The sequence below is a fragment of the Drosophila busckii genome, chromosome 2L (genome assembly GCF_011750605.1).
Source record: "Drosophila busckii strain San Diego stock center, stock number 13000-0081.31 chromosome 2L, ASM1175060v1, whole genome shotgun sequence".
In the NCBI taxonomy this organism is placed as follows: domain Eukaryota; kingdom Metazoa; phylum Arthropoda; class Insecta; order Diptera; family Drosophilidae; genus Drosophila; species Drosophila busckii.
This window is the reverse complement of record NC_046604.1, coordinates 4,515,905-4,529,673: the sequence shown is the minus strand read 5'-3', so window position 1 is coordinate 4,529,673 and position 13,769 is coordinate 4,515,905. Positions and strand designations below refer to the sequence as shown.

At 39.3% G+C, this 13,769-nt stretch overlaps 4 protein-coding genes across 4 annotated transcripts; 2 read left to right on the top strand and 2 right to left on the bottom strand.

The window, feature by feature from the left end:
- Positions 1 to 3,169: 3,169 nt before the first annotated feature.
- Positions 3,170 to 4,544, bottom strand: LOC108602958 (leucine-rich repeat protein 1). The gene is made up of 2 exons (XM_017991327.2): positions 3,947 to 4,544; positions 3,170 to 3,896 (listed from the first exon to the last, which is right to left on the bottom strand). The coding sequence occupies exons 1-2, from the start codon at positions 4,538 to 4,540 to the stop codon at positions 3,189 to 3,191; spliced, it is 1,302 nt and encodes a 433-aa protein (XP_017846816.2). The 5' UTR covers positions 4,541 to 4,544; the 3' UTR covers positions 3,170 to 3,188.
- An 858-nt stretch (positions 4,545 to 5,402) lies between these two features.
- LOC108594415 (long-chain fatty acid transport protein 1) lies at positions 5,403 to 10,715 on the top strand. The gene is given in 6 exon segments (XM_017979585.2): positions 5,403 to 5,461; positions 5,567 to 5,844; positions 8,160 to 8,786; positions 9,372 to 9,573; positions 9,633 to 9,875; positions 9,878 to 10,715. Coding segments are annotated over 5 exon segments (1,875 nt in total). The 5' UTR covers positions 5,403 to 5,461; positions 5,567 to 5,740; the 3' UTR covers positions 10,577 to 10,715.
- A 920-nt stretch (positions 10,716 to 11,635) lies between these two features.
- Positions 11,636 to 12,099, top strand: LOC108605098 (UPF0729 protein CG18508-like). Its single transcript, XM_017994817.2, has one exon. It carries the CDS (start codon positions 11,737 to 11,739, stop codon positions 11,992 to 11,994), a length of 258 nt encoding a protein of 85 aa, XP_017850306.1. The 5' UTR covers positions 11,636 to 11,736; the 3' UTR covers positions 11,995 to 12,099.
- Positions 12,100 to 12,269: 170 nt separating this feature from the next.
- LOC108601301 (malectin-A) lies at positions 12,270 to 13,754 on the bottom strand. The gene has a single exon (XM_017988625.2). The coding sequence runs from the start codon at positions 13,637 to 13,639 to the stop codon at positions 12,593 to 12,595; it is 1,047 nt and encodes a 348-aa protein (XP_017844114.2). The 5' UTR covers positions 13,640 to 13,754; the 3' UTR covers positions 12,270 to 12,592.
- Between the last annotated feature and the right edge of the window lie 15 nt (positions 13,755 to 13,769).

The window sequence follows — 13,769 nt, the reverse complement described above, 5'->3', positions numbered from 1 at the left end:
TATATTTTAATATCAATTATTTTATATATGAACAAACTGCAGTTATATTTTATTAAACAAAATTAAGATTTTTGTAGTGTATACAAAATTTTGCTTATGCTTTGCAAACTTTTTCTATTTGTTTTACAGCTGGCTAACATTTGATTGCCTCTGCTTTCAATTTTTTTGCAATTGATTTCTTTTGGTTGCCAGCAGCGGTCAGCATTGACAAACGATTTGTGTATTAAGCGCATAAAGCGTGGGCAGGTAGAAATTGTTAGTCAAATGCGCTTGACTTGATAACTTAACAATCAGAATTTGTTTAAGCAAAGTTATCATTTTTGTTGCATACTTATGGGGCGCATCAAGCTTTAGTCGCGCTGCACTTACTTACTATTGATTTTCCTACATTATATACGAATTGACTGTAACAGTTAGCAAGTAAATTTGTAATATGAGCACTCCTCAGCTGCTTGTCGGCTGATTATAACATGAAAAACTGTTCATAAGCCCATCAAAAGCATTTTTATTGGCGGCCTGCACGCGCCCAAGCTTACGCCAAGCCCCTTTAGCAGCAAATTTTTGGGGAGGTTGCCTGAATATGAAAGTCGACGACAGTTTCGCGTGTGTTTGCACTTTTCCGCTCGTTTTTCTAGCTTTGTAGCGCATTGGGGACAAAGCTGAGCTGCTGCTGCTGCTGCTTCCTTTTTCTTTTTTTTTTGGGGTTGGCTACAAATGTTTAGGAATTGATAGCAGGCGACAAATCATACCAACGCGTACCTGCAGTTTAGGCTATATACACATATATATTTGAGTTTGTTTTTGGGGGTTGGCTCATAATTTAGGCGTCGCCCCAGCAACTCTTAAGCTATTTGTCGTCTTGCAACAATTCTGCTGGCCTGGCTAATAAAATTTGATAAGCTAAAGTGTAGCGGCTCACAGCGCACGCAGCTGTGGCATAAAATGTTGGCGCGTTGCACGCAAATTGGGGATAAATTTAATGCCACAGAGCGCAACGCAACGCCCCCGCACAACTCACGCCTAGACTATCTCTCTATGTAACGCTAACAAATGGAAAGTTAATTTGTGCTCTGGGCTTGCATAAAAATTGTGGCCAGGCCACGCTGGGGAGTTACTTGGGCTGCTGCGTTGATTAGCCATAAAAATGTTTTGTCAGTCGTTCGACATTTTTTTTTTTGCTTGCTTGCTCGCTCTTTGATTTATTCGATGTGTTTTGATTTGCGCCATTTCATTCTATTCTATTTGATGGCACGAACGCGTCGCCGTCTCTTGGCCATTTGCTGCATGCGAAATGCATTTTTGATGACAGTTAATGGAGTTTTTACTGCCTTTGAAGCGCGCGAGACTTTATGGCCAAGAGCAAGGCTCAGAGGGTGCGCTTTTAGCCACGCAGCCACCCTTGCCAATATTTGTTTTGCTTTTTTATATTGCGTTTTAGGTGAGCGACGCGACTGTTTGTGTTATATTTTATTAAAATACAGACTGATGTTGAACGAGTCCATAAACAGCTTTTGTTTGTCTGATTATATTTTACAGGTTTTATGGCTTATTAATCAAAGACTTTTATAGCTTCATTTTATAATTTAAAGTTGAGCATAATATTGCAATATTAATTAACTTGAATAGCTTTTTATATTTTATAATTTAAATCGTTGCCGCCTTTTGTGCGCAAATGAGCTGCAAATCAGGCAAATGTTGAACAAAAATCAAAGTCAAATATTTGCAAACACATTGAAAACGGCAATGTCATGGCCAGACCCAGAGCACAAAGCTTAAGCAAACACATATGCCCAGGCCAACACACACACACACACACACATGCACATAGAGCTGGCAAACAAAATGGGATGCTTACATTTTTGTTTGGGACGCAGGAAGCGACAGAGAGACACCTTAATGCTGCTCAAAATTGGATTTGTGCTGCTTAGACGCTTTGCCCCTAGCACACCCCTTCACACACACGCACTCACACACACACACACATAGAATGCCCGATAAACATTTTTATAGTAAGGCCAGCTTACAGCTTGCCACAAGTCATGGGCCCTGCTACATATTCCCCAGCTGCACATTAAGTTTGTTTGCTGTATCGTGTGTGTGTGTGTGTGTGTGACTGTGTGTATGTGTGCGTGTGTGTAGGCAGTTGACTGTCACTGTTTATGCTTATTTAAAAAAGTAGCAGCGCTTCGAAGTTTTGATTTGATAAAGCTGAAAGAAAATGCCAAAAGAAAATGATGCCAAAGCAAAGATGTGCATGTGTGTGTGTGTGTGTTTGCTTGTAGGTGTCATTGTGTGTCTGATAAAAACTCCTGCTATTTGAGACAACAGCATTTATGCAAGTCACATACGCACTGAGCTTTTAATAATAAAAACAACGAGCGCCTGTTAAAAGAAAGCAAATCAAGCGACTAACAGAGTGAGAGACTCCAGCTCATGACTGTGCGTATAAATGTCTATATATATATATGTATGTGTGTGTATGTGTGTAGGACAGCTGCTTTTAAGGCAGCCGCAGGCCTAACAAAAATATGAAACCCTTCAAAATAATGAAAAGTAATCATAAATACAATTGCACTTTGGTTAACACTGAACATTTAAATATTGTTTATTAAATTCGTTTGAGTTGTGCCACACTTTTTCTTGTATAGTCTTAATTGCTAAGTACAATGACCGATAGTTGAATATTTATAACAATAGAGTCTAGTGCTATGACCACGTAAGTTTAGTAAAATTGTATAGTCTTATATAAGCTAACATCAAATGCTATAAGCACAGTGATAGTCATTGTTATCAATAGTTAAATATATTCTTACATGCTACATCTAGAGATTTTGGAATGATTATTGTTGAAACTCCTTTGATTGTTTTTATAGTCTTAAACATTGCGCCTTAACTGGATGAGCTCAAGATAAACAATAAAAAGCTTATAGCACACGAATAGTAATAATTATCAATTGTATAATATATTCTTACATCTGCTAACATCTAATGGACAACGATTATGGATCATTATTTATGAGAAACTCTTTTGAGTTGTACTACAAAAAATTTGTTTTTTTATAGTCTTACGCTTAACTGATGAGCTCAAGATAAACATAAATATATAAATATAAAAATATATAAGTTAAAACGGCAGAGAATATTAAAATATTAGTAAAAAATCGTTTATAACTAAATATTTCCGTAAATCAGGGATGCTCCGCTATCTGTGCCGTATAGGAATAACAATTGCGACCGCAGACAATTAAATCCGCGTAGATCTGATGCTCGCGACTGTAGGTCAGACTTTTAATATTCTCAAACTTTGGTTGCGTTGCACGTTGCAAGAGTTCCTCCGGCTGCAGCGCATAGCAGAGCTTGCCACATAAGCATCTGGGTGCCTCTGATAGGAAATCGATAAGTATTGGTGGCAATGTGTGCGCTGTATATGGCAGCTTGTATTTGGAAACAGATCGCGCCGCCTGCAGCCAAAGTGCTGCAGGTGCATGCGCTTGTGTGGCAGCGATGCGTTGTAGCTGCTCCTGCGCGCTCTCGCCATTGAAGCTCCTGAAGCTATTGCCCCACACATCCAGCAAATCGATATGCAAATCTTCTATGGCAGCAGGCAGAGATTCCAGCTTATTGCTGGACACATGCAGCGAACGCAATCGCTGCAGACGACGTATGCCAAAGGGCAGATGACGCAAGTCGTTGTGATTCAAATTTAGCGTAATCAGTCGCTCGTATTTAACCAAAGGTGGTGGAAAGTAGTTGAGTCCGTTAGCGGACAAGTCCAGCTGACACAATGACTGTGTCAGCTTGGTACCACGCAGCCAGTTCCAGTCGTTGTAGACGCCCAGCGCATTGCCGCTTAAAATCAGCGTGTTCAAACTCAAGCGACCCAGCTCAGCGGGTATCTGCAATTGAAAATATTTATAACTATGTTTTTTGCTACTTTAAGACGCACCTTAGTCAGCTTGTTGCAGCAAAGGTCCAGGGTTGTAAGATTGCGCAAAGTGCAGATTTCGAAGCTCAGCTTCATCAGTTGTATATTGGTGATGCATAGCGTTTTAAGCGTGCGTGGAAAACCCTTTATGGGATACTCGCTGCGTCGGTTAATGGTCATGCGTGTTTGTGGTTGTGATTTTTGTGGTATGGCCGTTGCTGCGGCAATGTTCAGTCTCAAATTCATGGTATCCTTGCCCTCCATGCCCAGCTTGAGCGTCTGCAAAAATCCCTTTAGCTGTATGGGATCACATTTGATGAGCAGATTTTCTGCTGGCTGCTTAAATCCTATGGTGACCTTGCCGTCCAATACAAACTTGGTGTGTACGCAATGTATATTTTCACGCACTTTGTATCGTGTGCCAGCTTTTACTTGTGGTGTAAATAGCACCAATTCGAGCTCCTTTTTGGTGTTGCCATTGGAGTCTCGCGCGCTTTGCTTGTAGCCCATGGCTAGCGTTGACTTGACTGCTCTTGGTGTGCGATTCGCTTGAGTGTTGCGATTCACCACCTGCACTTCGCATAATATTTTCATTTTATAGTTTGAAATTTTCATTCAGTTGTTGTTGTTTAAGATTTTTGTATTTTTAAGTATCTGTTTGTTATTACTTGTATTTGCCAACAGCGTTGCCCACTTACTTAACTGAACAGCTGATGCGCAACAGTTTTAGCGCGCATGCTATTTAGTGATGGGTCGGAGCGAACTCAAATGAACGAACTGATTCAATCCTCGCTGTAACTAACAGACTATAAACAAAAACGAACAATGAGTAAAGACAAGAGATAAATAAATATAAGAAACAGAATCGAACGAAACAAAGACCTATCTATGTAGCTCACTTATATGAATATAAGAATATACATTCATTACTAGCTCAAAAGCTTAGTCAAATACGCTGATATGGCAGCATTGTAATAAAAGCTCAGGACTTGTAAACGCTGTTATAAAACCAATCAGATTATTACAAAATTAATTAAATTGTTGCTAATTTTGTTGTTAATAATACAACAGAATCACGGGGCTGCCAGCAGCGCAAAAGCGACAGAAAAAAATGTTATTCCGGAAAGTAGTGCGATTTCGCCGACAATTTCTACCGTTTTACATGTTTAATGGCTTCTTGTGACAACATAATGAAACGCGCTATCAACGTTTGCGTTTTAACAACAACAACAGCAGCAGTCAACAAAGGCGTGAACCCATCGTAAGTTTAATGCAATAATTCTAATCTTTTTGCAAACAAAACAGCAAGGTGTTGCAAAAAGTCAATAAACGTTTGTGCAAAACCACAGTAAAGCTTACAAAAGCTGTCAAGCAAACAAACCTCAGTTTGGCGCCTAATTTAAAATATGTTTTGACTGTTGATATTTACGTTTTTAAATCATGATGTTTTCACAGTACAACAACAGCTTACTTGACAACAATGCAAACAGCAACGTGATCATCAATATTGACAACTGCGCGCTTTATAGCACTAATGTAAGCATTATTATTAAAAATGTTATAAAATATAAAACAGAGATTTAAAATGGCATTTGTTTATTTACACAAAATATGCTGTTCAACGATCTGGCAACGCTGCAGACACAGCTGCGCTCAACAGGTGACACGCATCGGCAATCGTTATCGCTTAGCTACCGATCATTGCAGAAAAACAAGCGCCAGCGACGCGAGCGTTTTTTATTCGTTTTACGTTACTTTTTCGCCACAGTTGGGTTCGGATTAGGCCTCGCCTGCGTCATATACACGTTTCAAACAATGGGTTGGTTTTTTGCCGCTCTCGTCGCGATCATTGTATGGCTGCTAACAAGGTCTTGGCGCTGGTTCTATATTGCGGGAGCAACAGCCAAACGAGATACAACGTGAGTTTATTTTTCATTCTTTATTTCACTTAAGTCCGATGGTGTGTTTTAACTTTTGTGCTGTGCGCCATAATGTTGATTAGTTTAAAAAACCGCAAGTGGTGTGCATTTCAATACAATTTACGTATGCTTTTGTAAATCCATTTACTTCAATCCCGTTACGTTTGCCGTCGCGCTATAAGTTTGCTTATGAAAGTATGTTTGTGTGTGTGTGTGTGTGTATGTCCGTCTGCAACCTCAAGCGAGTGGCGTATACTTTGCCCATTGTACCCAAGCGCATAACAAGCAAAAATAAAAAATAAATGTATAGTAGAAAACTCGTTTTGTCGACGTCTATGTGGGTCGACCATCTGCAGCAGCAGCAGCACAGTAACAGCAAAGATTTTGAGAAAATCAACAAGAGTTTTCACTTTAGCTGGAGTTTTCACATATGTTTATTAACTGTGAGCTCAGTGAGGCAGTGTAAACAAAAACAAATGTGTGTGACACACATTTGCGTATTAGTTAGAAACATCTGTATCGCAGTTTATTCAATATTTTTATGCCAGTCATTGACTCTGTCAGGTTCAAGGTCGCTATTAACCATGCCAGTAGGTGGCCAATAAGCAAAACAAACTGCACAAACAAAAAGAGACAGCAAAATCAAATTCACTTTTTTTTTTATAAGTATATACCAAAGCTTCAATATTGAAGCCAAGCGCTGCCATCCCATATGCATACTAATTGCCCAATGGTGGGCCATAAGCCACACTCTCGCTCTCTTACGCTCTTTGCTGCTCTGCCGCTCTCCCGCTCTTTGCGTCAAGCGGAAGCAGCTTTTGTTTTTGTGGGGCTATTGATCATCCACACGAACTGTTCTTGACGCTATTTTTTCGTATATTTATTCAATTAAAAATGCGGAAGTGTCTGTGTATTAGGGTTTATGCCCTGAGCCAATTTGATTGTAAAAGGCAATTAAAAATAGTAAAAGCTGCAAATGTGTGCGGGGTGTTGCTCTATGTAAATTTATCGCTTGACACATTTATAATTAAAAGCTCACAGTGCACTTTAGGCACTAAAAAAATAAAAACCAAGTCGCAACTATTTAGTTGGAAGTCAACGATTGCTTGGCATTGAGTTTGTCCAAAATATTAAAAATATAAAAATTGCATGCATAGTCAGCAAAAAATTGAATATCGTGTTTCAAGCTACAAGGCCAGCGTCGCGCTGGGGTCTAATTAACAAGATTCTTAAGATCAGCAGCCATTTGCCTCGACTCTTTACTGGACGACCTTGTTGCAATCTTTTGGACTTTTAACAGCCAATTCAAGTTTACGTATTTAATGCATATATTGCCTTAGTACGACTGAAAAGCACAAAGAGCTATTTTTTGGGACATACATAATTTATACGCTTTAAAAACTATACTTGCATTTAAACCTCTGGCCTGGCCTGGGCGGGCAATCTTATCAAATATGCTGCTGGCTCTCCATAAAGCGCAAAGTACATTTAAGTGCAAAGCAAAATGTTTTTTCAAGTGCAAAAACTTTCAATGATATGTCAGCTATTAAACGCATGTACGTACATATGTGGATAAGCATTGTTTTAATCGCTATCTGCACTAAAAATAATGATTAGCTTATTAGCTACCCCCTTGGCAGCTTAAAAACAACAAATTAATAATCTTTGCATGTTGTGATTAAAAACTTTGCAGTTGAACGATTTCTTACTCTTCCTTATTATAAACATAAATTTATATTTATTATACAAATAATTGTTTAATTAAATTTTATACACAGCTTTCTGTATTGCAATAAAACTGCTAATACAATAATTATAAATTATTCTACTTCACTTCAATTTACTTTGCACTCTGTGAATGAATACAAAATTTCTTATTTTAGTTTTGTAATTAATGCTTTTGAGTTCAGCGCTGTCATGACTTTTTTGTCTTATAAATAGCGCCAGCCAAAGTTATTTTAATCGTAAGTACTCTCAATAGCGTGTACATAAAGCAATTGGCTTAAATTAAAAGCTTGTTTTTTTTCCTATTTTGTTATGAAACCAGTTTGTTCAGATCAGAAGCTATAGTTTGAAAACAAATGCTGTAAATAGTATAATCATTAATTGCTGATATATGACTAGATATGATAAAATAGACTAGAGTTTGGAGCAAAGCACGCCTGCCCTAATTTAGGGTCATAAAACAAAAAGTAATTGCTACTGATTGAATGATAACAGGTGTTACACATATGCCCCAGTAGCTTATCAGTAAACTACGCGCTCTCATACTCAATCTCTCTCTCTCTCTCTCTCTCTTTGTTGCTCTCTTGCAGCGCTTTGTGGGCTTATGCCAAGCTGCTGCGCTATACGAAACGCCATGAGCGACTCAATCATACGGTGGCCGATGTCTTTGAGTGTAATGTGCGTGAGACGCCGGATAAATTGGCCGTAATTAGCGAGACACAGCAATGGACATTCCGGCAGGTGAACGAGCATGCAAATCGTGTGGCAAATGTCTTCCAAGCTCAGGGCTATAAGAAAGGCGATGTTGTTGGCCTGCTGCTGGAGAATCGCGCCGAGTATGTGGCCACCTGGCTGGGACTATCCAAAATTGGCGTCATTACACCTTTGATCAATACGAATCTGCGTGGTCCATCGCTTCTGCACAGCATCACTGTCGCTCATTGCAATGCCTTTATCTATGGTGAGGATTTCGTCGAAGCTGTCGCAGAGGTTAGCAAGGATTTGCCAGCTGAGTTGTTGCTCTTCCAATACAACAATGAGAACAACAACAGCACAGCAGATGCAGTCAAGACGGCCAAGAATTTGAACAAGCTGCTGTCAGCGGCAAGCGCCAGTGCGCCCAACAAAACGCAGGTGAACCATCATGATAAGCTGGTCTATATCTACACCTCTGGCACCACTGGATTGCCCAAAGCGGCGGTTATATCGCATTCCCGGTAGGTGTTTTTATTATTCTTAGTAATTTATTCATACACGCATAAATTAATTTGATGTAGAGAGTGGGTCTTTCCTCTACTTATCTACCTCAGCAACATTTTCATTATTAGAATTTATGGAAGGTGGGGTTAAAAATAACTGAACCTATTCTTACGTAATGCTTAAACGACAATCTAGTGTTATAGTATAACTATTATTGGCTATTTGCATGTTACATTTAATTGAATTAAAAAAACAAAACAAATACATCAGCAAAACTAACAACAAATGTAAAAGACTCCCACGATATCACTTTCGAGCATTCGCTTTTGTAAATAATACTACATAGTATTATCATATAGTATTTTATAAACATATGTTCATATGTTTTTCTGTGGTCTTAGCTGTTTTTAAATCGCGGTAATATAACTTAAATAAATATTTAGCTAAGGCTTTCCATAAGGCAGAATAATAATATTAAATTTAATTGATATTGAATACTTTTATTATAATTAACATACGTTTTTCAAAGTATATTATTTACTCTACAAATAAATGTCTTATGAAATAAGTAAAATAATTAAATACAATATTCTTTCTTGCAGTTATCTCTTCATTGCCGCTGGCATCCACTACACCATGGGCTTCAAGGATGACGATGTGTTCTATACGCCGTTGCCGCTTTATCACACCGCTGGCGGCATTATGTGCATGGGTCAGTCCGTGCTCTTTGGCTCAACTGTGTCCATACGCAAGAAGTTCTCGGCTTCCAATTATTTCGCTGACTGCGCCAAGTTTAATGCCACTGTAAGCTTAGCTGGAAGCTCAATTCGCACATTTCTTCTCACATTTTTAAACTCTCCTAGGTGGGTCAATACATTGGCGAGATGGCGCGTTATATTTTGGCTACCAAGGCATCGCCGCATGATCGCGCGCATCGCGTGCGTTTGGTTTATGGCAATGGACTGCGTCCGCAGATCTGGCCACAGTTTGTGGAGCGTTTCAATATTGGCAAAGTGGGTGAATTCTATGGCGCCACCGAGGGCAATGCAAATATTATGAATCATGATAATACAGTGGGTGCCATAGGCTTTGTTTCGCGCATATTGGCCCAAGGTTGTATCCCATTTCCATTATACGCGCTGATCCGGACACCGGCGAGCCCATACGCAACAGCCAGGGACTTTGCCAGCTATGCGAGCCCAACGAGCCGGGCGTGTTCATTGGCAAGATCGTCAAGGGCAATCCATCGCGTGAGTTTCTGGGCTATGTGGATGCCAAGGCGTCGGCTAAGAAGATTGTTAAGGATGTGTTCAAACATGGCGATATGGCATTTATTTCTGGCGATCTGCTGGTAGCTGATGAAAAGGGTTATCTGTACTTCAAGGATCGCACAGGTGATACATTCCGCTGGAAGGGTGAGAACGTCTCGACCAGCGAGGTGGAGGCTCAGGTCAGCAATGTGGCCGGCTACAAGGATACCGTAGTCTATGGCGTTACCATACCACACACTGAAGGACGTGCTGGCATGGCAGCCATTTATGATCCAAACCGTGAGCTTGATTTGGATGACTTTGCTTTGAATCTTGCCAAGGTGCTGCCCACCTATGCGCGTCCACAGATCATACGACTGCTTACCAAGGTGGATCTAACGGGAACGTTTAAGCTGCGCAAAGTGGATCTGCAAAAGGAGGGCTACGATCCGAAAGTTGTCAGCGATGCGCTTTACTATCAAACAGCCAAGGGACGCTACGAGCTGCTCACTCCGGCCGCCTATGAGCAGCTGCAACGCAATGAGATCAGATTTTAGAAACTGCAAACTGAGAGCTTTTCCAATTTGGTGTTGTGTGTTTATTCTTTTGCCCAACTATGCTGTTAATTAATTTGTAAGAGCTACGAAATGAAAATTTAGTCTTCATCATACATTTATATAAATTATAGCTTATAGTAATGTTGCAATTTTTTTAGTAAGCCAATGCTTATGATTTTGTTTTTATTACACACATACAAAACTCTGTCAAGTGTTAGTCCTGCTAGTGTAATCCTTTTATACGATTTATATAATGTATAATACTATACAGTTTAAATTTATTATTTCTATTGCCTGTATATATGCGCAGCCATTTGGTTTTGTCGAACGCGAAAAATTCTACTCACAGCTAATAAAGTTCTTTATTAACTATTTTACTTTAAAAAAACAAACCAAACATACTATATACTATATTATTCTCCAAGTGAGTCACAATGTCAATGCACACGCTGCATACAAATTACAAATTGCCCCGTGGACAAACACGTAATCGATTACGTGCGTGCTTCGGAGTATGTCTGGCATTTGTAACTGAACTTGAAACCCCCCGCCCCAAGAACATTATTACATTATTATGATAATGGGTGCAACGATTGGAGCTACAGTTACAGGTGCTATTAATAGGTGTCACTTAAGCAACTGCGTGTGAAAGTAAATGAAGCTCTGATATCCATATGGAAAATACGATTTGTAGCTCAACGCATCAAGATTGAGTCAAGTTAATAAAAGATTTGCTTATAAAGATATCAAAGATTATTGCTAATCTTTATATTTACAAATTTATTGCTGTATCATTTGACATTTTAATGTTTATAGTACGTGTAAATATTCTTAATCCAATTTAATTTTGATATTTTCTAACGCTTTTTGTGTCTTGCATAAAAACTTCACTTAAAAATTCTAAAATATTTGGCTAAACTGTTATGAATATAGCTAATCTGATTAGATGCAAATGAATATTTGTATAATGTGATTATAGCTTTAAATTAGTTTTTAATTATAAATAATGATATCTAAAAAGGGGCGTTCGTTTCGTTAAAGTATGAAGTGTATTTTAAAAACGATAACAAATGTTTTCTTGTCACATTCAACTGTAATTGGCTTGTCAAAATTTATTTTATTATAATAAAACAATTCTTGGCAGATTTGTGATTTCCAAGATGGTCTGTATTCCGTGCATTATGGTTCCACTGGTGTTGTACATTTGGCACAAGTTTGTGCAGCCAATAATGCTGCGCTACTGGAATCCCTGGGCCAAGAAGGACGCTGCGGGCAATGTTATCAAGCAGGAGCCGCCACAGTCTCCCTTCCAATGCGTTGGTGGCACTTGTCGCTTTGTGCGTCGTGGAGCAAAAGCCAAAGAGCTGCCAATTGACGTTGCAAGAGATGAGCCCGTCAAGGATTTGCAGAAATCTTGAAAAATCAACATTAGCCAAATTGATTTTAAGCAAATTACCATTGTTTATTTCTTTGTGGCTTTGGTTTTATCTATGAGTATAAAAATACAAACCTAATATTTTATTATATAGCAATTTAGCTCTTTTTCTTTAGATTGTTACACTATATCGACCCATTCTTTACCCTTTTATAAAATCAAACAACTTTATTTAAATAACAAACAAGGTTTATTTGCGTATTGTTACATTTTCTTTTAAACAACTTAACAACTTTAAGCAATTGCTAAACTGCATTACTAAAAAATTCATTGTTGAGCAAACGTAAGATTTAATATTTAAATAAAAATTCTTAAGTATTTGAGCCTGTGTGCGGGCCATAAGATCGTGCTGACTGCATCGTGATAAAGGAACACAATGGTTTAAAGTTTAAACAATTAAGCTATGCATACATTAATCTTGTATATAATTTCACATATATAGAGAGAGCAAAAGAATAAGAGAATAAGTGAGATTTGTGCGACTAAAGAATTGAAACATTTTGTTGCTTGTACAACTAAACAATAATTATACAATTAAGTCTTTTATAAAAATCACAAAAATCAAATCGATCCCATGGGGATCACAGCTTGCAAAGGCAAAACAGCAATGGTATAAACGCGCCAATGGCAATAAATACGGGCATCAATATGGATGAATCATCCATGGAATAGGGACTGGGCTGACGTGGTCCACTACGCATGCGCTGTGAGCTGTCCGGCGCCTTTTGCTCCGAGTGCTGTTGGTTTTGTTGCTGCTGCGACGATGGCTGCTGTGGCAGTTGCTCCATCATCTCATCGTCATCTTCATCCTCTTCGTCGTCATAGCCTCTTTGTGCTTGTCGTTCGTTATAGCGCACAATGCGCTCCTGATGCTGCTGATTGTCACGTGTTTTCTTTGCCTTCAGCGCATCCTCCTCCTCGGTGTCGGCGCGTCGATCGCTGGCCTCGCTGTTATGTAGCCGCGATAGCTGAGACATATCGCCCTTGAGCAGCGCAAATGCATTAATCTTGGGATTATCCAGCGCACCCTTGATGAAGTCCAGCCGCAAGTGTCCATTACGCACATCGGACGTCTCTATCTCACCTTCAAACTCATACTGCAGGCGTCCATTAACAATTTTAAAGTAAACAATTTCATCGTGCGCCGAGCCGCGTCCCACATGATTATAAATATCCAGCTGCTTTATTACCGTGTGGCGACGATTGAGCAGCACATCGAACACCTTGCGATTGGGTGCATCAAAATAAACTTCACAGAATTTCATAATCAGCGCATAGTCGCCATCGCCATCAGCGGGAAAGTCGTAGCCAAAGGTCGTAGTATGATAGCGCTCAGTACGATAAAGCACTTCATCCTCTTCGTGCACGCGTCCAATCATCAGCAAATGCTTGCCATAGTCCGATGCAATGCCCACATTTAACGGATCCGCCTCATAGTGTATTCCATTCTGATCCGTATGCTCGGAGCCGCCAGCGTTTAGTGCATAGACCACCTTTAGTGGCTCAGCACTGGCGCTTTGCAGCAGAAGAGCAAACACGCAAGATACTTTCAGTATCCACAAGATACTTTCAGCACTTGCTGAATTGTTGTTTACATTTCGTTTCGATTTGCCTGCAACGTTGCACATGTTGGCTGTTCTGGCTTGAAATGTAAATTTTTTTTGGACACGTGGCAGCAACGTTAATGTTGTGCCGCCTACTTTTCGCTTACCATTTGGTTTTATTTCATTAATTGGACAATATTTTATTCTAACGTGT